The sequence below is a fragment of the Centroberyx gerrardi genome, chromosome 1 (assembly GCF_048128805.1).
Source record: "Centroberyx gerrardi isolate f3 chromosome 1, fCenGer3.hap1.cur.20231027, whole genome shotgun sequence".
Lineage (NCBI taxonomy): Eukaryota > Metazoa > Chordata > Actinopteri > Beryciformes > Berycidae > Centroberyx > Centroberyx gerrardi.
Window position 1 is genome coordinate 23700301 of NC_135997.1, and position 24060 is coordinate 23724360.

Consider the following 24060-nt stretch of genomic DNA (forward strand, 5'->3'; position numbering starts at 1 on the left):
GGTCCCTAGGATAATTCAGCAATTAACATCCCATCATGGTTAGGGTCACAGAGTAGACCCACCAGCCTAATATTTTGGCTACCATGAGTCTAAGAAGAGACCAGTGACTTTGAGAGAGAGCTGATAGTTGGGTCAACTTGCTGATGTGGCCAAGATAACGTGGGCCTGGAAGTCTGAGGGAAAGACATCGACAACTAGGAGCAGCTGTGGACCGAAGCAACTCTGGACACTACAACTCTATGGTTTCATTCTTGCATGACTCCAGTGATTCCAATTTGACTGAGCGCTTTGCCACAAATAATGCAGCTGAAATCTGAATTTCTTGTTATGCACACTGCAACTGTATGGTTTGTCTCCTGTATGAACTCTCATGTGATTAATAAGAACTGCTGAAACTCTTTCCACAATCCGTGCAAACTCCTTCCCGCAAACACTGCAACAGCAGGATTTCACTCCAGTATGAGAATTCATGTGACTCTTTAAATGCGATCGCTGAATAAATCCTTTACCGCAAACACTGCAACTGAATCGTTTTTTGCCCGCGTGAATCATCTCCTGGGCTGTCAGGTTGCGTTTAAGGCTGAATTTCCTGTTGCAGACACTGCAGCTGTATGGTTTTTCCCCCCGTGTGAATTCTTGAATGCTTAACGAGATCCGACCTTGTCGTGAAGCTCTGTCCACACTCTACAGCTGTGTCCTCTCTCCACTGTGTGTGTTTTCATGTGGGCCCTCATATTTCCAACCTGACTGAATCCCCTGCCACAAACTCTGCAGCTGTATGGCCTTCCTCCTGTGTGGATTCTCAGGTGGGCATCTTTATTCCAGCTAGAGCTGAACTCTTTACTGCAGAAACTGCATTTGTACAGTTTGCCGTTTGCTTTTTTGTGGGACTTCAGGTGATGCACCAGACTCTCCGTGAGTTCAACGTGCTTTGCACACACTCCACAGACACATGGCTTATCTTTGGCATGTGTTTTCACATGCCAAAGATAAGCCATGAACTTGGCATAGTAGCCCACAACATAGCCTAAGTAGCCTAACTGCAAATGTTACATTTTGTGTCCAGAAATAGACCAACAATATCTGCTGGACACTCAGTGCAGTAGCCAAAGGTTTAACATATTGCTTTGGTGTTTTTTCCTTTCAAACCGCCTGCTCATTATTGTAATTGTGACAAATTACTGTATCTTGGAAATGTTTTTGCATTTAGGCTAGATGCAAATGTGATTGGTCAAAATTGTTATTAATGGCACTTATCATGATGCTGTAATGATATATTGTTGTCACTGAGCTCCTGGAATATTGCCAATGTGGTATAAAACCTGTGTGATAAATTATCTAAGGCTGCCATCAGTAATAATCAGTGTAATTTTTGACATTTTTGTTACTGTTGTGTTGGAGTTGGCTATCACAGGGAAATCCTTTATGAAAAGCTACAGGTGGTTTAAATGCAAACAGTATTTTATTTGACTCAGAAAATGATTTGAGCAAGGAGTGTGTGCAAGGAGGGAGGTGGGCTTCAAGTTATTTGCGTCCAGGAGGTTAATTTCCTAGTTTTTTTTTGCCAAAGACTTTTGGGACTGTGGCAGGACTGAGGCCAGGAGCACCAGCCAGGATGGGCTGCCAGGATGGGCTGCCAGGATGGCCTTTGTGCCAAACACACAAATAACAGAAATGAGTCAAAACTTTTTAATGCCAGTCATAGAATCTAAAGGTGTCTGTATTTAAGCAAAACTAAATGCTTGGTGGCTGGAGTGTTTGTAGTGGGGCGGGAGCCGGGAGGAAAGACTTCAATAAACTACTCTCAAACAAACACACAAACAAACGAAAGCATAAACAAGTAGCCTCACATAAACAAGGCCAGTGTGTGCACACAGAATTTGTTTCACAAAACAAAAAGGTACGTACAATCTGTGTACAACACAAGCTTTATGTTTAGCTGTAAGACATGTGTCAAAGTTTCTAAACTGCGTCGATCACAGGTGAGGGGTAGCTATAAAGCCAACCTTTACCTACATGTTAGCTTGTTAGTTAGCTAGTTAACATTAGCTAGTATATCGGACAGTATTGGGCCAAATGATGGAGTTTGGTCTAACTAGTCAGTTTCCGCAGACAGGTGTATTGCTTTCTCACTGTTTTGGAGGGCCTAACTTTAGCCAACAGTAGACGCTAACGTTTTAGCAACATTGTTCTGAATGATATTTTCACTTATTGTTGGACAAACAGAAGCCATTTAGGTGATCATAATAATTTCACCTGGAATTGTTAACAGTATCGAGCACAGACCTCTTCTGTGTAACTTTATCTCTAGTGATGGGCAGACTCGAAACATATTCGAAACGCTTCGAAACCTTCAAATCAGACCGCAGATTTTCAATAGGGTTCTGGAGACAAGATGGCCATTGCAAAACATCAGAATCAGAATCAGAATTATTAGATTTATTTTCGCCAGGTACATTTTCACATACTAGGAATTTGACTTGGTGAGGTTGGTGCAGTGCAATATACAGACATTTAGACAGACAAACAAGCAGCAATCAAGCTTTACACGTTGAATTTAAATATAAGAAGTAAAGAAAGAAGAGATTCCTGAAAATATATACAGTATATACAATACAATAAGTGGGGCTTTTTACAAGGGCTCAGTAGTAAGTTGCATTTAGTGTTTGACTAGAGTACGAAATATGAATAGTGTCACTATACAGGGAATACAAATATGATAGAAATGGCTATGTATTTACAGATGTACAACTTGTATGGAATGTGCACAGAGATTCAGTCCAGAGTCAGTGAAAAACGAGGATTGTTTGTAAGCCCCACTGCCATGGGGAAGAACCTGTTGGGGTGTTGTGAGGTTCTGGTCTTGATAGACCGCAGTCTCTTGCCAGAGGGAAGTCTCTCAAAGATGAGATGACCGGGGTGAGAAGGGTCAGCCATGATCTTCTCTGCCCGCTTCCTGGTCCTGGAGGCGTACAGTTCTAGGAGAGAAGGTAGGTTGCAGCCGATCACCTTCTCTGCAGAGTGGATGATCCGCTGCAGCCTGTACTTGTCCTTGGCAGTAGAAGCAGCAAACCAGATGGTGATGGAGGATGTGAGGATTGACTCGATGATGGCTGTGTAGAACTGCACCATCATTTTCTGCGGCAGGTTGAATTTCTTCAGTTGCCGTAGAAAGTACATCCTCTGCTGGGCTTTCCGCATAATGGAACTGATGTTCTGCTCCCACCTGAGGTCCTGGGAAATGATGGTGCCCAGGAATCTGAGTGACTCCACTGTGTTGACTGGGGAGTCAACCAGGATGAGGGGGGTGATTGAGCTGGGCTCTTCCTAAAGTCCACCACCATCTCTACTGTCTTTAAAGCATTGAGCTTCAGGTTGTTTTGGCTGCACCATGATGCCAACTGATCAACCTCCCATCTGTAAGCAGACTGATCACCATTAGAGATTAAGCCAATGAGGATCGTGTCGTCTGCAAATTTCAGGAGTTTGACACAGTCATGCGCAGAGGTGCAGCTGTTGGTGTAGAGGGAGAAGAGCAGAGGAGAGAGTACACAGCCTTGTGGGGCGCCAGTGCTGCTGATCTGGGCATCTGAGATGTGCTTCCCCATCCTCACGTGCTGCTTCCTGTTTGTCAGGAAGTCAGTGATCCACCTGCAGGTGGAGTTGGGCACGCTGAGCTGAGAGAGTTTGATTTTGTGTTCCCACAACCATTTCTGTGATGATTTTGATGTATGTTTGGGGTCGTTGTCTGGTTGAAAGGTCCTTCCACGGCCAAGTCTCAACCTCCTGGCAGAGGCAACCAGGTTTTGGGCTAAAATATCTTGATACTTAGTGGAATTCATTATGCCATCGATTAGGGCTGCACGATATATCGTTTCAGCATCGTCATCGCAATGTGCGCATGCGCAATAGTCACATCGCAGGATGTGCGATGTCAAGTAAGGCAAATTAACTCAAACACGTCATGCTACAACTTTTTTGCTGCTTGATACAAAAGGAAACCTCGCACCGTTCTCATTTTCCATGACTAATCTACAAGAGAAGTCTGTCTGATATAACATAATTTACTCCGATTTAAGGGTTTGTTATAAGAGTAGCGTATGTTACCTTTCCAGCTTTCGCGGCTCCGAACCGTGGTTGGGAAGCCTCTGGTGTTGTGCTAGCCTATTTTAGCTTAGCCTGGCTCGTAGCTGGTAACAAGCTTTTTACTAAGAGTCCGGACCGACTCTGCAGTGGAGAACTGGCACTTTATTTCGGTACAGCAGGGAACATAATGCACGGCCTCTCGGTGACGTTCTAAGCTCTTTTCCCGCTAACTATGGTAACTTTACTCACTTAGCATCCTGCAACTCACTCTGGCTGCGGCTAAAAACACACTCACTTCCTACTACGTCACCCGCGCAGGTTACCCACAAGGCCACCTTCTTAAAGGGGCAAGGCTTGATAGAGCTATTCACGTCATTTGGTGAAAATTCCTGTATTTTTTCATATCGCAATATATATCGCAGAAAAAAAAATATTGCAATGTCAGTTTTTTCCAATATCGTGCAGCCCTACCATCGATCTTAACAAGATCTGGACCACTAGCAGTAAAACAGCCCCAAAGCATCAAAGATCCTCCACCATATTTCACCGTGGGCATCTGGTGCTTTTCCTTGTATGCAGTCGTCTTTTGTCGCCAAACATGCCGATGGTGTGCATGGCCAAAAAGTTCAATTTTGGTCTCATCTGACCACAACACACAATTTCAATTGTAGTTCCAGTGATGCTTGGCAAAGTTCAGGCGCTTCAGTTTATGGGTTGCACTCAGTAAGGGCTTCTTTCCTGCAACCCTTCCAAAGAGCTTGTTGACATGGAGGAGGCGTCTAACTGTTGATTTTGACACTTGATAACCTCAGCATTCCACTCAACTGTGCAGTTGTGAAACTGTGATCCTTGGGTTCCTCTTTGCCTCCCTCACCATCTTCCTCCCTGTTCATGGGGACAATATGCACATGCGTCCTCTTCCTGGTGAATTTGCAACTGGACCAGATTTCTAAAACTTTTTGGTTATTACCCTGTGCTTAGTGGTATTTTACTATCTGTCTCCTCTGAGTTTAAATCGCTTACATTTTCCACAAAGTGATGGATGACAAATGGATTTTACATGTGTGCAACCTCATATTTTGACCCCAGTGAAACAGGAAATGATGAAAGCTTGTTCTGGATAGAAAGGACCTTCTCATCCCGGATGGAGCGGGAGAAGGCAGCCTGACAGTCCGTGGAGGTCAGAGAGGCGGAGAGCTTATCCTCAACGGCCTTCGTGAGAGAGATGAGAGTCGCTCAAAATGAGTTGAAATACATATTTTCTGAAAAGACACAATTTCCCCACGGAAATCATTCAAGTTTCATCTTATCTCATAAATGTTACTTACTGAAAACAGGGACTGTTGGCTTCAGGTGAGTTGAGCATGATTCGGGCTAAAAACTCAATAACCATCAGTTTCATGCTGATGTTCACCTCCCACATCTGAAACAAGAAATGGGATGCACCATTAAGATTTGAGATATTTACAGGATCAATCTAGTGTCATGTGATAATTTACTCCAAACTGAGTCTTTTCATGATCTTGGTCTTACCAGCGTGAGGAGAGGCTGGACACTTTTATCAAAACTCTCCAGATCAAACCTCCACAATCTTCAAATGGAAAGAAAACAGAAGGTTCATCTTAACTGTTGCTCTATTTTATTCTCATTAGTAACAGACTAGCTTAAAGGAATAGTTCACCCAAAATGAAAATTCAGTCATTATCTACTCACCCCCATGCCAGTAGAAAATCGGGTAAAGTTTGTTAGTCCATACAACAGATGGACAGACAGACAGAGTTAAAAAAAAATAATGTAAAATAACCATAAAATGGCTCCATGCAGCTCTTACAGCAGAATCCAAGTCTCTTGAAGCCAAAAGATCCCAAAGTGACTTGAAAAGACCGACATTTGCACCATTATTTAGCTGAAATCACCACTCTAGCTGTTGATTTAAAAAAACGTCACGTTTGCGTGCACCCCGGCCTCGGTAGGTAAGACTAGCTCAAATTACCAGAAACAAGACTTCCGGTTTGGCCATTTAGCCTTCGAAATAAAAGCGCGAGATTTTAAAATAGAAATACTGTTTTAAAGCAATTATTTTGTATTTAATTGCCAAATTCAATAAGTGAGCACCCATATTAATATTTGATGTTGTAGAAGTGGCAGGAAAGTTGAGACGGACAACTTCTCTCGTTGACTACACCAACTCGTGTGTCATTTATTTTTAACCACAGAGCAAGACAATTTACTTCGCACTCCAAAACACAACATACGTTGCTAGCTGATAGCTGACGTCAAACTCAGAAAACCAGAGAAAAAAGTGGTTCTTACTTGTACTTCATAGTATTTCCACTCCCAGCAGTCTCTCTGTACACCGGTACATTGAACAATACCTTTGAAGGAAATGAGATAATGTCACTCAAAAGCCTCTTATGCTTCATATATACATCAGCTCAAAATCTTTACAATTTAACTGCAATAAATAATGCTCACATACCTTGATGGGTCTATAGATGACCCTTTCTCCTTCAATCCAGTCCATGGATGTTTTGTTACTGGATGACAAATCAACAGTGGAGAAACAACAATCAAACGTACAACCAAACTCACAACTACAGAACAGATGTAAAAGCACTTAAACACAGTTGATACTGGTGGCTGAAATGAACTGAGGGTGTTCAGGGAGAAAGTTTCTGTGGGGGACGGAATGGACTTATTGTTGAGTCATTGGGAATTCAGCTCTATGACAGACAGATTCTGTTTTGGTTCAGCTGTTCAGGCAGAGATGACCAAGGAAAATAATATCAATCATAATAATAATAAATAAGTTGCCTTTACATTTTTTATTTAATCACACAGGAATGTTTTTTTTTTTTTTACAATAAATATGCCGTCATCTACCCGGTCGTCGTAGCGTCTTCATTCAAAATACACAACGCAGAGTGAACCCCGCTACACCTACATTGCCCTAAAACACTGCCAGGTGTATCAGCACTTTTATATCCTTGATACGCACACTGTGTAACATTTTGGTCAACATTGCAGGATTACACAGCCCAAGTAGATGGATAAACACTCTCACATTGTCTACATGGCAACGTCTAATGCTATGGTATTATGCTGCAAGTCTGACTTCAATTCCTGTTGACCGACACGTTGCTTTGTCATCTTCTCCAAAATGTTGCTTGTTGTATCACAAGCTTTAGGTCCAAGATGCACAAGCAACATTTTGAAGCTGTGGAGAAGGGAAGTATTGCTTACAACAGGGACAGGATTGGCAAGCAGGACAAAATCAGTGTAACCACACTGGCTATAGGAGAATAATGAAAAAATACTTACATACTTTACATTTCTTCACAAGTGTTGAGTTGATATATCCATTTTGGATATATATCTGAATTAATCAGGCACTATTTGAAATACATATGTGATTCTGTCTTCAAAAAGTTGACTACTTTATGGAAGCAAATGTCTTAAGATGACTTCATTAATAATCCATGTGAGAATGTGTGTCGTGTGAGAATGTGTCTTTTTTTTTTTTAAATGGTGGATATCTTATTTTGTAATGAAACTCTTCAAATATAGGATATAGGATTACTACTAATAGTATACTACTGCTATTATTATTATGATGATGATTAATATTATTATTAGTAGTAGGCCTAGTAGTAGTAGCAGCAGCAGCAGTAGTAGTAGTTGTAATAAGAAGAATAAGAATAGTAATCCCTACAAACACACAAAAAAGGTGTATGCGACGTTTAAAATGACGTGCTGGTGACGACACTCTGGAATTTCACTCAGTAGGTTGCTACAATGTTGCATGTGACGTCCCAGCAACGTATAACAACTCTGTGTTAGTATGGATAGCACTATTGGTGTGTACAGAACAACAGAAAACATAAGAGAATATTAAGAGGACCCTCTAGATTCAAAATGGAGTGAAGTAACATAGATAACATTACAACATTAAAATCTCATGTGTATGTCGTTTTGGATAAAAGCGTCTGCCAAATGGAAAATTGGAAATTAGGAAAAAGAGCTTGGCATGGGTGGTATCGTGGCAAACAGCATTTCCTTTGTCCTTGTTAAAAGGCAACTTGGCTCAATCAACTAATATTTGATGACCCAAAAACTAATTAATTATTTATTTATTATAAATATTGTCTTTAAAGGTCATTTTACGCCTATTGCTGTGACACAATTATTTCTACTGGCTGTATAATGCAGCCAATAGCCAGAGTCAAGGCCAGCATGGTTGCTGTATATTGAGGACAGCAAAAAATGCACAAAGAATGATTCAAAAACCAACCACATACCAGGAAATTTGGATTGATGTCTGCTGTGCAAGTTTTCCAACTTGCTATATAATGGGGCCTCCAGTAGTCTGTCAAAGCCAGCAGGACTCAATGATATACAAGACATACTGAATATGTATATTTCTTTCTCACAACCCCTAGAGAGTGACCTGATGGTGACACCACTAAAGGTAGGACAGCCTTCAGAGTTGTCTGGTGTAAGTTTTGTGATTGAGTCCTTGCGGATTTACCTTTTAATTCTTCCATAAATATATTTTTTGTTTTCACATTGTATTTTGTATTAATACACGTTGCAACATATAGCCTACAGTATGCTCGTCAATATGGTTTTTATTTTGAAGGTTTTGACCGGAAGTATGTTTTATTGTGGGCGGTTTTATTTTTTTATTTTTTTTTACAGTCATTGGGTTTGACGCAAAAAATACATGTCAATTCTAAATTTAAGTTAATTACACAAGTAAATAAATAAAAACCTAATGAGGGAGAAGAAAATAAAACTAACTTTACAGTGGCCTCAAGAGGATAGGAGGTTTGGTCTTAAAAACGGCTTTGTGCATGAAGGATTTGACCAGCAGTAAATTACACTGACAAATAACAAATAACACTGACAAATAACATCTTTATTAATATAGAGCCAAAATAATGTAATCTCTCGGTGTGATTCCAACCTCCCTTGACGCCGGTAGTTTTTTTTATTTTGTATTTTATTTTATTTTATTTTTTACTATTTTATTACAACAAGTATACATACAACAACAATATCAACAAGTTCTCAACACTTTGTGTATACAACTTGATCACAATCACACAATTACAAACACGCCACTAAAGGTTAATAACTGACGCCGGTAGGTGAAACAGAAAGCAGTGGGTCAGCATGTCACCATGACGTCATGTGCCAATACAGGAAGTAGCCAAGCAGCTGCTATCCCGCTAGCTAAACAACAATAATGAAGATATGAGTAACGTAGTTAATCAACGAGGCGATTTAAACGAGTTTGCGTGCCATATATACGTGAATTAATGTTGATGCTGCGCGAATCGGTTAAAAAACGAATGTTACCAATATGGCAAAAGCTGTCATGATCATCATTTTATCAGTCATTTTCTTGGCATCGAAGGTAAGTTGAAAGAGGAAATAAGTAAAACTCGGTCGACGTTTGCAAACGGCAGGCCTAATAGCTAGACTTTAAATCGACAAACATGTTATGGCTGCTGTGATTTTTTTTTTTATGTTGTACCCACGGCTTTGAGTACGGGTAGTCAGTTGAAACGTTAGGGTAAAGTAGTTTTACATAACATGCCATATTATATGGGGAAGACGGTAGATACAAGCTGCCAAACTGAAAACACCATTGACGTCAGCGTTCAACTGTTCTGTTTCAAATCTAACTAGTTTATATGGTAACCGACAATGAAATGTCTGCGGTGTAGGAGTGATACAAGTTTATTAATTTCAAGTGAAACAAACGAAAAGAATGATCGATTTTTATCACATAATTTTCACAAGTCTTACATTTCTATGACAGGATACAACTGCTTGCTAGATTTTTCGTTTATGGATGACATTGTTTTGCTGTAAAACATGAAATCAAGTATATTATTCACTTAGTACATGTGTGTAGCTAAAAAATAAAAAACAGCTAATCAGGGACAACGAAAGTCTACTGGAAACTTCAATTATGTCATCTTCGTGGCTTCAAACGACTTGAAATGTGTGACAAGTAATTTCTTATCTGCCATACCAGCTTCCCAGCATCAGCTCTTGTTCACGCACTTAGCACTCATGTAGTCTGATACTTCCACTTTGATCCCACTAGGTTGGGTTAGGTTCAAGTGTTTACTCAAACACTCCATTTTATGTTGACCTTTACAAAATGATATTTGTCTTCCAACAGATAAACTGCCAAGAGGCAATCTTGCACATTTCAAATGGAAGTACAAGTATGGAGTACTGCATTGTTCACAATCGCTCCTGGACCCCCCTGTCAGAGACTCTCGACGCTGCTGTAAGTTGTTCCATTAAGCCTTTGGATAAGCTTTCACAGTCGCCATACTACATCAGCTAATCAATATCAGGGCAGGAAACTAACCCTAAACTAATGGATCCCCATATTCTTCAGCCACTTGCACTGTTTTACCGGCCCATATATGATTTTTAGGATAGAAAAGAACCTCCAGACGTCAGAAAGTGGCAGATGGAGTAGACAAACTTTAGATGAACTTTAATAATCCCTATGGGGAAGTGTGGATCATTGCCACCCACAGCCAAAATGTACAGCCTGTTGGTTGAAGATGTGCCACCCTGATTAATATGTAAACCAAAAGAATTGATGAATGAAGGTGGAACTTATAGGGGGGGTAATGAGGTGACACTAAGGAAGAAAACTAAGGAAAACCCCTAATTGTTACATTTTTAAATCGCCCACTTTTGTCTCTTTACTTTTCCAGGCGCAGTATCCGCTGGTGAATCTGACATCCACTGTGCTGTGTGACACCTCTGGGGTGAGCCCTGAGGTGGTCAGGGGCAAAGCGCTGGTGGTGATGAGAGGGGACTGTGACTTCAGCCAGAAAGCTCTGGTTGCTCAGGGACTTGGGGCTACAGCTTTGCTCATTGCCAGCAACAAAACTTTGGTAGGACATCTACATTTATCTTTACTGTGTTTATGGATTCAGCATGCAGGAATGTGATTTTACAGTTTTTTTTCCTTCAGGATCTCAGGTTTTTGGATACACAACTCGGATTCATTACAGTTTACCACTTTCCTATACCCATTATGTCCTGCTTTTTTGTGTTGCCCTGATCGCAACCCTAATTATAGAGTATTGATCAATTTGCACTGATCTAACATGATAGAGACACAGAGAGAAGTGAGGCGGCTGGGGTGGAGGAAATGCCTCTCCAGCAGAGTAGATTTGGAAATTCCCTTCCAAATATAGATTTTGCAAGGAAACGAAATCTAACTAGATGTCACTCAGTAGAGCGTATACTTCCGCCAACGCTATACAGTTGTCAAGATATGCCAGTTCCACATGTCGGATTTTCACCAAAAGTTAATAATTTCTTCCATGCCCCATTACCAACTTGTTTCACATCAGGAGAGGCACACATTTTCTTGACTGGACCTGAAATGGGACATGAGATCATATACCTATTCAATTTCTATCCACTTTTAAGCATTTTATTTTCACTGATTATCACAACACCACATGGTCAATCAGCTCTATATCTGTTCAGTGGCCATTAGGGCCTCCCTTCTACCACTGGACCAAGTTTTGGAAAATTGTACAGATGGAACAGGGTAAAAACATAAACCCCGTCCAACTCCGTTGGTGGAGGTAATTATCTATTTCTATCAGGATGTTCGCAGTGTCAGCTTTCACTTATTTGTTTGCCTTTGCTGCCCATAGGCTGTAAAATGGTAAGAATTTATGACTTTGTAAAGCTAACAGGTATTAAGAGAAACTGGTAGCATGGCAAGCAAGTTAGCTATACCAATATTAGTACCCAAATGGTGCCCATGGAAAGTGCCATGCATGTAAATGACAGCAGCTACACCACAGGCTAAATATGTAGTTTTTCAGGTCTAACCTAGGTTTTCTTCACCTGGTTCCTCAGATCACTCCAACAGCCAATGAGTCAGAGTATGCCAAGGTCCACATTCCCCTGGCTCTCATGAGGTACAGGGACTTCCTGGATGCACAGCAGGTCAGTCAGCTGTTTCTTTACCTCCTTTGGTGCGGATGATACTACTGAATGTGTTCCAGTGTAGTTCAGCAGAGCATGGTCATGCCACTGCCACTGCTTTGGATAAATACATCCACCAGATGGCATATGTTTGAAGAGTGGCTTCTACATGTTGCATCTACAGTGCTCATGTGTCTTTTTAACAAGGCACTGAACAAGATAAATTCTTAATCTCAAGTCATGGTTGTAACGCTCTCTGTTGCTTTCTGTGTCACAACATGTTGATTGTTTGTTTTAAATGTTTATAATGTATGTTTGTGTCCGCAGGTGTTTGGTGAAGGAATGCAAGGGAAGCTGTATGCTCCGCCTCACTCCAAGATTGATCCAAGCATCATAGTCATGCTACTGATTTCCATTTGCACGGTTGCCTTGGGAGGCTACTGGAGCGGGGCGTGTGAGAGGTGAAATATTGCAGTTGCACATATGTTAGAGGACTCAGCTTAACTCCCTGTTTACAATGACTTCTCCAAACTAACACTATAACAACACTGCTTCTTGTATCACCCACAAATAATCCCAAGAATATGTGCGGATACACTAGACATATGTCAGCATAGTGGATGAGTGTGGGCTTTCCATCAGTTTCACAAACACTGGGCATGAAACGCATAAAAAAAAGCAAATAGATTTCATGTTTTTCTCTTTCTGGCAGAGACCAGTTGAGCAGTGGTGCGGCGGGCGGAGGAAAGGGTGAAAGCAAAGCAGACAGCGGAGACATTTCCCTTTACTCTCCTCTCAAAGTGGTTATCTTTGTAGCCCTGATGTGTGGGATGCTAGTCCTCATGTACTTCTTCTACAATGTCCTTGGTGAGTGGGACCAAAAACTGCTCTCAGATATTCTAAAGGAGTAATCATTTCCGGTGTTTTTCTTGATGTGTTTGTGTCCCTTTTTCCCCCAGTGTACATCATTATCGCCATATTCTGCCTAGCCTCCGCCACAGCGCTGTTTAGCTGTCTGGACGCAGTGATGGACAAGTTGGGGTGTGGCACTGTGAGGTGTGAGCACAACTCTTTAAAAACATAGTTCTACCCACATATATCTTTGTCATAAGTGCAGGGCCAATATAAAATAGCAGATGGTCATATTAGACCCACTCACGGTGTTATCGTTCTACAAAAATTCATTAGAGCATTAATGAACATTAACATTTCAACCTGAATAGATCTTTGTCAGTGCCACCTGATGAACAGCTGCATTAGTAAACATCTTTCTGTAACACATTTTATTCTGAACCCTTTTTCCTGTGTGCTTGGTTACTTTGAAAATGGATATGGCTAAACTTTTGTTGTCTTCTCTCCCTGACCCGAAGTTGCTCTGTAAATAGCTGTGTCTGTTTCCCAGCCAAACAAGACAGCCATTATGGTTACATTGAGAATTGTGGAAGATGTGACTCAAGTTTGTGAACTGCTGTCTTCTAACTCCCAACTTACCATGTCTATCTCTGAATCACACTGTGGTAGGCAAACCTAAACTCTTTTTGTGTGTGTGTTTGTGTCTGTGTCTGTGTCTTTCTCTAGTTTCTCTATCCGAAATTGTACCTTCTCTGTGAGGTCTCTCATACTGGCTGCAGTGTGCATTGCCGTAGCTGTGGTCTGGGGAGTCTACAGGAATGAAGACAGGTACTGTCTGGGCAAACACACACACACACACACACACACACACACACACACACACACACACACACACAAGCATCATCTTTCTGTTTGGCACTCACATGCCAGCACCCCCCCACACAGGGGAATGGCGTGGGTGGCAGAACAGGAAGTGTTGCTTGGTGAAAACTGTCTGGAGTGTTTTAAACACCCAGACCACAGCGGTGCTTTTGCTGTTGCAACACCCAGTTCAGCACTGCCAACCGACTGCTTGGGTGTCTATTTGTGAAAATGAAAAATGTAGGTAGCCAGCTGAGAACCCAACTTACCAAGAAAAGTATTTGTGTGGTATTTTCATGTCCTGCCACCATGGTACATGCTATTTGGGACAGTATGTCCTGATGGTGCCGTCTGTCTGTCTGTGTGTGTTTAGGCACATTCTTGTGAACACAATAACTCAAGAACAATACATGATAGAAACTTCATTCTTACACCACAGGTTCCCCTTATAGAGTCAATGACCTGATTAGATTTTGGAGTACCCTGCTGCATAAATTTGCATATTAATGAGGAAAAACAGATTTTCTTGAAGCTACTATAACTCCTCAATGCTGTAAGATATGGAGTTGATATTAATACCACTTGTTATGTGAAGTATGTATGTTGACATAGAGATATTTGCTAATTAATGCATTCATTAGCTTAATTAATGACCTCATGTGCATTGCTGGTTATGTTTAATATATCATGGTGATTATGGCGGCCATTGGACTTTAGGCAGCTCAGTTTCCTCTTGTTATTCATAGAGGTCGGTCAGTGCAGCGTAGACAGAACTTGTTTATCCTCTTATGAACCTATTCAGACAATTTAGTCTGTGTTTGTGAATATGAAGTCTTTCCCAAAGCTACAAACATGGGAGGCAAGAGTCTCCTGCTGATGACATTAAGAGGCAAATCCTCAAGCTGCTCTACAGACAGTGAATAGGAGGTGGATTTTGTGGACTTTGTGGATGTAAAACCTCAAATAAATATTCACTGAGCATGCAGAGTTCGTTTCATATTGATTCTCAGTGATTCAGCTCTAGGCTTTGTCTCATGTTTATCAGCAGAAGGTTTCCTTTAGCAAAACATTATTACTGATCATGTGGGAGACTTGTTGCACCTCCTTCCTATATCCTCCTTACTGTATATAGTACAAATACATTCTTATTACACATTTATATAATTAATTAATACTAAAATACTAGCTTGAATTTATTTGATAATGGCAGGATGATCAGATCAGATGATGCTCCAGTTTAAAAACAATCTCAAGTACTGATCTAAAAATTATCGAGCCTACACAATGAGGTTTGTTCGTTTTTTTTTTTCGATTGTGGTCCTGATATACTGAGATTGTTTTTGTTTTGTACTTGTAGATGGATCTGGATCTTGCAGGACCTCCTCGGCATTGCCTTCTGCCTCAACTTCATGAAGACCATCTCACTGTCCAATTTCAAGGTACCTTTAAACTGACACCTGATGCTTCACAATTCCTCTCCCCCTCTCCCCCCATGTCTTCCTCCCATCTTCTCCCTCTTGCTCCAACATGCTTTATTGCTGAAGTGAAAGAAAAATATCCTCAGCTCTTATATCCTATCACAGAACTTGATCCATTGTCATTCACAAGATCACAGGAATATTTTGTTACTTGTACATCTATTGTCAGGGTACTTTGGCTCTGACCCTTCTACTTTGTACTGGTTACAATGTTGGTGATCTAGGGATTAGATTAGATTTTACTATTGCGGAATCTCATTCTAAGTTGCTCTGGATAAGAGTGTCAGCTTAATGCTAAAACCCCACTCTAATGCACTAGACTTTGACTAAAGAGTGTCTGAATATGTAAAACATGAGGAATGCTTGTAGTGTGTTACATTTATTTTAGTGTAAATTATTTTCATATAATTTCTATATTTATTTTCTACTGCCCATATTATGTCTTGCACTGTCCCCATCCTTAGTCCGGTTGTCCTTGCATCACCAAGACAAATCCCTGTACATTTACTGTCATGGCAGTTAAAGCGATTCTGATAAAACCCTTGTCAATTAAAATATTTGAAGCCATATACATTTTTTTTCTTAGGTCTGTAATCTACTACTGCTGATATAACTCACTCGTATAACCTGTGCCTTTCTCCATTGCCTCACAGATTTGTGTGATTCTGCTGAGCCTCCTGCTTGTGTACGACGTCTTCTTTGTTTTCATCACTCCTTTCTTCACCAAGGTATGAAATGCTCTAATCCATAACAGAATCAGCGATATTCTGTATTGTCTTTACCCCCTAAGATTACCGGGGCAGAAGGTTGGGGGTTTCACACACTCGACTCTCAATGTTAAAAAGAAGATTACTGTTTTCCTGCCTTTTCCCAACAATATTTCCTCCTTTTCAATTCCTTTGTATCCCAAATTTTAAAGTCATTTTGCAGCCAGGTGACATACAGAGATAAACAAAAGCATGTAATGGAAATGTAATGACGTTGTATATAATATTAAAAACATTGGTGCAAAAAGTATGATATACAAATGGCAATGTACACAACAACTACAGATTAAAACCTATATGCATTGTATATGCTACATGCAACAGTGTTATCTTCATGTATTTCACAGTTCAATTTCTCTATTCTGGTGCTGCAGAAGGATGTATGGTGGTTTTATAGACTGTAGGATATATGATATGAATGCACTGCATGCTCTCACTTTCTCTTTCTCTCTCTCGCTTTCTCTCTCTCTCTCTCTCTCCTCTCTCTCTCTCTCTCTCTCTCTCTCTCTCACAGAATGGAGTGAGCATCATGGTGCAGGTTGCCTTGGGCCCTGATGCATCTGGAGAGAAGGTAAGTCGTCACTCCCCTGCATTGCTTCCTGTGTTAAAGGGGAACTCCACCAACATTGTCTCTTACATTGATATTCTGTAAAAGTGGGTGTTTTCCCAAGTTCATTTTTAAACTGTCTCCATGACCTTTCAGTTGGGATTGTTTAATAAACTCAACAGTCACTTTCCTGTACCTACATTTAACGTTTAGAATTATGAAGAAGTGAAACTAGACGTTTTATATTTGTTGGGTAATATGATTCCCAAGTTTTCTTTGAACCACCACAGGTCTTGTAATTTGATACTATTTTAGGATTGCATTTTCCTTTATCTTTAGTCATCAAAAAACAACCTTGGTTTCTTGGAAAGTACTGGAAAATTGTCTGTTTTTGCAGAATAACAACCTAAAAGCTGATTTTGGTGTAATTCCCCGTCAAGTTTGCACTGGCTTTATTAACAACCTGGCTGATCTGGACTGCTGTGTAGTATTTGCTGTTGATTCCCTGAGCTGACTGATAGACCGATTGACTAACTGTGCGTTGGGGTTGGGTGGGCTCTGTCGTAGACGCAAGGTAACATGGTGGAGGTCCCCGCCGAACCCCAGGCTCCCTCTGAGAAAGTAAGGCCTACCTTGTTACCCATCCACTCCATTTTGTACATCCTCGGGCGGGTGGGGAGGGCTGGGGGGCTGAAGAGGCGTTGGGGTTAGAAAGATTCTCAGGAGGAGGAACTACCTCCAACTTGAAAAATGACGAGGGAAAGTTTTGTGATGTACTTTTCTTTTGTCTTTTATCCTATATAGATACACACAGATCTAGACACTTGCAGCGCTGCCAGTTTGTCTTAATAATTGGTTCATTCTGAACATGTTATAGTCGGTTGACAGCAGACATAATAAAACTCCTAAAAATTGACACAAAATACAGTTGACAGACTAATAAAAATGCCAAATAGGTGTTTAGATTAGACTGACTGAGCATTAAAAAATGCATGCTTTGAATGGGAAACAAACTAATCTACGAGTAGGGGACAGGTGTGTACCCCACTAGCGTTTTTTTCTTGTTTTTGTTGTTGTTTGTTGTCGTGTGTGTATCTATAGTGTTTACTGTAGTTTTCTTTTTCTCTGATATGGGTATCAACCTCCCCTGATAGCCATGTGACAACAGGCACTGAAGCAAGGGAAAGAAACAGTCCAAGTACTTAGACTCTCACATGATTATCAGGAGGGAGCTCATAACCTTTCTCCTGTTTCTTACATGTGTTTGAGAGCTTGTGGGATGTAGTGTTTTGATTGTGTTTCATTTTATTTAGAAGGACCATTTCTACTTTGGCAACTTGATAACTGTTTGTCTTTTCTGTCTTCAGGCCTGTTGTATCTCACACACATTACATGTTGCCTGTAACAAACTGCATATACATACAGTATACTCCTGAGTGTATGTCATTTGTCAGAGGTAACATGTGCTTTGTATGAGGCTAGCGTTTTTAGGGCTTTTCATGGGCATGGATTTCATGGGCATTATCTCCAGTCAAGCTGAATGAGTTTGGGAGTGTGTGTTAGTGTTGTTGCATCATTGTAAAAAAGGATTTGTCCTTCAAGGGATTGTCTGTCTTTTTTCCATCACCAGCACTTGTTACATTGTTGGGGGGAAAAGTTTCTGTATTCACATTCCAATTAACTGAAAAACACGGCATTGGCATTGTTACCATTTCTTCTTGAATCTTATTCTTCTTGAGTGGATACTGCTAGCTGTATGTTTTTCACCATGCAGGTAGAGATACACATAGGTTTCAGTAGGGAATGTTAACAGTTTTAGGATAGCTGAAGCACTTTTTCACCTGAACAGCACTGCGGTTTTCAGCGTCTCTGCTGTCAGATTATCCCTGATTGAGTGAATTTAACACAAAGCACAGTGCGCCATATCGTCGTTTGATGTCATTTTAAGCAAGTGAAAAGGTTTCATTTTTATCAGCGAGAGTTGCCGTTCAAAGCGAAAGTAAATTGAAACCCAGGCAGCATAAACCCAGCTGTCATTCAGTTTCATGTGCTGATATAAACAGTAGCTTTCAAAAGAACAATTTTCTGCTGATTCTAAGGTAGAGATATTGTTTAATTGGGCCCACAAATGAATGTGGCTTAGTTATGCACGTTTCAAACAAACCTCTGTGAACTAATGGTCCATTTGCTTAATAGCAAAACGTGTTATAGCAGCAGCCCAAGAGATTCAGCAGATTCAAATGCTCCATATTGAGGAAACACTGGCTGAAGGAGAAATTTGGATGTGGCAGGTGAAGAAAAGTGACAGACTGAGACTCAAAATGTCACGTTATACAAATGTCAGGGTTTAACTCACCTGCCTGGTTAAATAAGTGTTAAGAAATGGATCTCGGTTGACTCTTCCTGTCCTTCCTCCTCCTCAGCTGCCGGTCGTGATGCGTGTCCCACGGTTCTCAGCCTGGGCTCAGAACCTGTGTGGGATGCAGTTCTCCATTCTGGGCTACGGAGACATCATTGTTCCAGGTGAGCTAAATACTACACCGTCAATGCTAACTTCCACAGTTCAAATACACAGGCGGACTAGGATAGCAAGCAAGACCTCGCTGACAGCAAGGTCAAGATTTGATTTATTTCCTCTGGTTGTTTTCCTCTCAGAGTTTGAGCTTTATGACTAATTGGTTGGTAAATATTTTGAATACAAACAACAGTGGCAGCTGTTGTCCAAGTCCTCACAACAAGGGACATGACACATTTGAACTATATCACAGTTGAACCCTGCTCCTCCTCAGTTCCTCAACTGCATAAAGGCAGTTTTTCAGATTGTTTAGTAAATACTTGGGTACAGACTGAATGCACTCTCATAGAAATGTAGTGTACCCATATGTAGCCTTCACCAGTGAAGCACTTTGTGTTTATGAAACTTGTGTGTGGATGTGTTGGATGCACACACACATAGACTGTCTCTAAACTGTATTGATATTTCAGCATCTTAACCTCAGCAGTCCTGATGTTTTGGCTAATGCCTCTATTAAGGTGGAAAGATGAGAAGAATGGAAGAAAGTAATGCACTGGCATATACTGTATATGTGTATACAGAGAGAGATCAGGCTGTATTGGGTGTGTGTAATTGATGTCACTGGCCAATCGCAATGAGTGAGGAAAGGGTGAAGGTCTATTTGCTAACTAGAGTGTGTGGCTTTCACTTGGCATTTAGAGAGCCCGAATCAATTATGGCCAACTAGAGCAAGGCAAAATGGCTGCACATGTGAACTGTGACACGGAGTAAATTAAATTCTAACGTGATGGAAAACCTCACACTCTGCCTCCTCATTGGTCCAACAGGTCTGCTAGTGGCCTACTGCAGCAAGTTTGATGTGTGGATCAACAGCCCCAAGAAGGTCTACTTCGTCAGCAGCTGCATAGGTAGCTCACAGCACAACTACACCGCTACCGAGTTCATTTACATGCACATCCGTGTCTCATTGTTCAAGATACTCAAATATTGAGTCACCACATGCAAACATCATATCCTGTTTAGAGTCATTTGACTAGGGTTTTATCCTGATGATGAGAAACTGATTAGTGGGAACACTGAGCCAAATGTACATCTTACCCAGTTTACTGTTGTCGTGAGCTCAGGTTCCATGCCAATATTACAATATTGGTGGTATTGTATAGCTCAATGGATAGTGCCTTAAATATATATTGATATTTTTAGAACTTATTTCATGCTGCACATATTCCATAATCTTTTTGGTATACTCTCATATTGTTAATTTTTTTCATTTGCTTTTTTTTCTTCATCTCAATAAACTTTACTGCTGCTATGCTGCACACCCACTTAAAGATATAATTCATATCTTTTCGTACTTTTAATTCATATTTTTCCTAACGTATTCTAGTGTTGAAATTGTTGTTTGCATATGTTTATATGACCCTCTATTGCTATAGTCTTGTTAACACTCGATTTGTCTTGCTATATCCTGCTACTGTTTGCAGCTGCACAGGTCTTAATTCCCCACAGGGATCCTTAAACTCTCATAATATTTTATAATACTGACAGTATGCTTATTGTAAATGCAGACATTCCCTTTGCTGACCACTAGGTGTCCCTGTTCTCTCCCCCCATTCTCATTCCAGTAGTTTACTCACACATCTTCACTGGATTCAAGTTCTATGAGTTTACCAGTATGTGTTGCAAGGTTTAACTTGTCTCTTTCCTTCTGTGTGTGTGTGTGTGTGTGTGTGTGTGTGTGTGTGTGTGTCTCCTGTGTGCCTCTCCTGTGTGCCTCTTCCTGTAGCTTACCTGGTGGGAATGATAGTGACATTTGCTGTGATGCTGTTGTCTGGGATGGGCCAGCCTGCCCTGCTCTACCTGGTGCCCTTCACCCTGATAACCTCCGCCCTGGTGGCTGCGTGCAGGGGGGAGATGAAGCAGTTCTGGGCAGGAACCACCTATGAGGTGAGAGGACCAGGAAGGGGGTTACAGGGATAAAATCCAGGCACAGTTCATCGCTTTGTTTAGTTCAGTCATGTGTGGAAACGATGTGAGCCCAGTTGTGATTGTGAACTTCTAACGAAAAAAACAATTTCTGTCTGCAACAGCCTAAAACCTTAGTGCTGCTGTCTTTAACTCACCGCATGGTCCTCAGCGAGTGCATCAGATGTTTTTCAGCCTCTAAGTCGTCCTAAGATGATGTGGAATAGAATCCTTCATTGCAGTTATTTTTCATGAAAGGTTTATTGCTTGACAGTTATGACTAGGCTTTAAGTTATGTTATGTCATGTCCCGTTTTAGCTGAACACTATGTTACCAATAGCTTTTTCACTCAACTCCCTGCTAGAGGTACCCAGTGGTTTCAGTGGGGAATGTTAACAACCCCCTCAGCACCATTCTCAACACTGACCTGACCTGTACTCAACACAACAACTGTAATCAACATTATAGCTACACTACGCTGACATGGCAGCTGCACTCAAAAAAAAAACAATCTCAAGCAGGGATAGAAACTAACTTTTTTGCCTGTGTCAGTCTAGAAAATCCTTAAATTCACCTGCCACTTTCATTATATAATCTATGTTTTATCTGGGTTTAATCTAGGTATTTAACCTATTACTCTAGGCTTTTAGATTAGAACAGGACCTCCAAATTGCAGCTAGAAGAGAAGAGAAATTTAGCAGCCAGTCAGCAGTCTTAATTTCTCGCCCTGATTTTTTTGTGTGTTCTCATCTCAGAACATACAAATTCTTCAGACGTAGTTGCGTAGGTGTATGAATGTGTGTGTCTGTCCGTGTGTGAGAGAGAGCAGGAATGAGATATGAAATTCTGACCTGACTCATCTTCACCAGGTCTTGGACTCATCCAGGGAGCCTTTGCTGCCAGGTGTGCTTCCCTCCATCCCAGACCTGCCCCTGCGTCTCTCCTGCAGTCCCTACAGTGTTGCTTAATGCAGTGCCTTTTCTTCTCACCAGCTTCTTTTATGCCCTTGTCTTTTTCTGTTGACATTTTAACTCCTGATTTCCAGGGTCAATACCATATTCAAAGTTATGGTGAAAAGAACTCAGGAGAACTGAGTTGTACTGTAAAGTGTGTGCAAACGAAAACCACTTGCAGTCTTCCACATAGCGTTTGGCGTTAATTGACCACTAGGCGTCGCCAGACCATTGAAAATAATCATTCAGTTGCCCTGCATCCCATCGGTCTTGATGAACTTTTCAGTCACGTTCCAAAGTGGACTCCAGAGTTAAAGCCATGGCCCTGGAATACCAGCTCCGTTCACCATTAACTTCATCTCTTTATTTCTGCAGTTTGTTTTATTTGCTGTCTGTTTTGTTGTTCTCTGCTTTCTCCACTCATTCGTCTTTTCCAACCAACCAGAATTAATACTCTTATGACTCCATCCTTCATGCAATTACCAAGATGTTAGTGCTCTCTGCATGCTGTTGCTTAGAGTTAAAGGGTAACTTCGGAATTTTTCAACCTGGACCCTATTTTCCCATCTTTTTGTGTCTAAGTGACTAAAGGGGACAACAATTTTTGAAATTGGTCCAGTATTGAGCGAGATCGCTTCAGCCGGCAGCCGCGAAACGAGCTGCAATGTAATCCGACGGGGCAAATCGCACCGTCAATGTACGTCCACTAAAAGTGCTTGTTTTTGCCACTGACAGGCTCAGATTATTATAAGTGTCTGACAACATTATGGAAAGGACCCTACAGAGAAATGAAACGTTTTTCTTTACCTTTCGCTTGATCCGGTCTGTGTGTAACTTCCTGCAACAACTCAACTCTCGCGAGACTTGGTTACACACAGACCGGATCAAGCGAAAGGTAAAGAAAAACGTTTCATTTCTCTGTAGACTCCTTTCCATAATGTTGTCAGACACGTATAATAACAATCTGAGCCTGTCAGTGGCAAAAACAAGCACTTTTAGTGGACGTACATTGACGGTGCGATTTGCCCCGTCGGATTACATTGCAGCTCGTTTCGCGGCTGCCGGCGATGCGATCTCGCTCAATACTGGACCAATTTCAAAAATTGTTGTCCCCTTTAGTCACTTAGACACAAAAAGATGGGAAAATAGGGTCCAGGTTGAAAAATACCAAAGTTACCCTTTAACCTGGGAGAGCTGTGGAATGAATTTGGGTTATGTTATGCCTGCTGTTTGGCACAAGTGTTTGTAGATTGTCCTGCTCGTCCACTGTTACATAGACATTATAAGTGTGAATTCCATCTAAGACAGTGTATATGTCTGTAATTAGTATTGAATGAACAGGAATATTTCAATGTTTTTGTTTGCTTATCTACTTGTCTTATGTTTTTTTCCTTAGAGGGAAGAGCTGACGGCTCCATAGGAGGAGATAGGTGCTGACTTACACTGATGAGCAAGGAACCAACTGCTGGAGTTTTTTTTTAACAATTGAGTATGAACATTTGCGAGGCAAGGGAAAGTACTTTATTGATCAACAACGATTTTTAGAACAGGATGGGTTCATTTTGACTGACATGAGTGGCTAGGAGGCTATAGTGTTCAGGTGGCCGTAATAAATACTGTGTAGATTGGACAGAGAGATGCTTTAATAGTTTGAAAGGTTTGTTTGTGCCTGAAAATGCAGGGTGTTAAATTCGGTTAGGTTCAGGTTCAGAAAGCTGTAATGATTTTGCCTATACACAATGCCTTGGTGATGATTGCATACAACAAAATGAGAAAGCACTTTATAATACTTAGCTTGGCAGTTATTTTATGGGTGGGGGTGGGGGTCGAGTTATTAATGACTTGTAGCCAGAATATGATAACTTTTTGATAACTGTTTTGGGGTTTCTGTGTAACCTGTTTGTATAATTGAATTGTGATTTCTTTCATTGCCTTATATTAAATGAACAACTTATTTCTGTTTTGATTGTGAGGTTTTTGTATTTTATGCGCATCGTTGTATCATGCCCTATTGAAGCTCCATTATCGCCACAGTCAGACTTGCCCCCAC

At 40.9% G+C, this 24060-nt stretch overlaps 1 protein-coding gene across 3 annotated transcripts; it reads left to right on the forward strand.

Annotated features, from left to right (window-relative positions):
- Nucleotides 1–9291: 9291 nt before the first annotated feature.
- Nucleotides 9292–23971, forward strand: sppl2a (signal peptide peptidase like 2A). Of its 3 annotated transcripts, XM_071911054.2 has the most exons (17): nt 9292–9505; nt 10283–10393; nt 10836–11018; nt 12004–12093; nt 12400–12533; nt 12785–12939; nt 13032–13128; nt 13651–13752; nt 15143–15224; nt 15917–15991; nt 16545–16601; nt 17145–17198; nt 19001–19100; nt 19920–20000; nt 20879–21039; nt 21927–21960; nt 23407–23971. In XM_071911054.2, exons 1-17 carry the CDS (start codon nt 9452–9454, stop codon nt 23445–23447), a joined length of 1611 nt encoding a protein of 536 aa, XP_071767155.1. In that variant the 5' UTR covers nt 9292–9451; the 3' UTR covers nt 23448–23971. The 3 variants fall into 3 exon arrangements, with proteins under 3 accessions (XP_071767155.1, XP_071767156.1, XP_071767157.1); XM_071911055.2 differs by lacking the exon at nt 21927–21960; XM_071911056.2 differs by lacking the exon at nt 17145–17198.
- The last annotated feature ends 89 nt before the right edge of the window (nt 23972–24060 follow it).

Coding starts and splice junctions, on each gene's coding strand:
- sppl2a (XM_071911054.2), top strand. CDS start 9,452: ATGGCAAAAGCTGTCATGATCATCATTTTATCAGTCATTTTCTTGGCA. Junction 9,506..10,282: donor TCATTTTCTTGGCATCGAAG/GTAAGTTGAAAG, acceptor GTCTTCCAACAG/ATAAACTGCCAAGAGGCAAT. Junction 12,534..12,784: donor TGGAGCGGGGCGTGTGAGAG/GTGAAATATTGC, acceptor TCTTTCTGGCAG/AGACCAGTTGAGCAGTGGTG.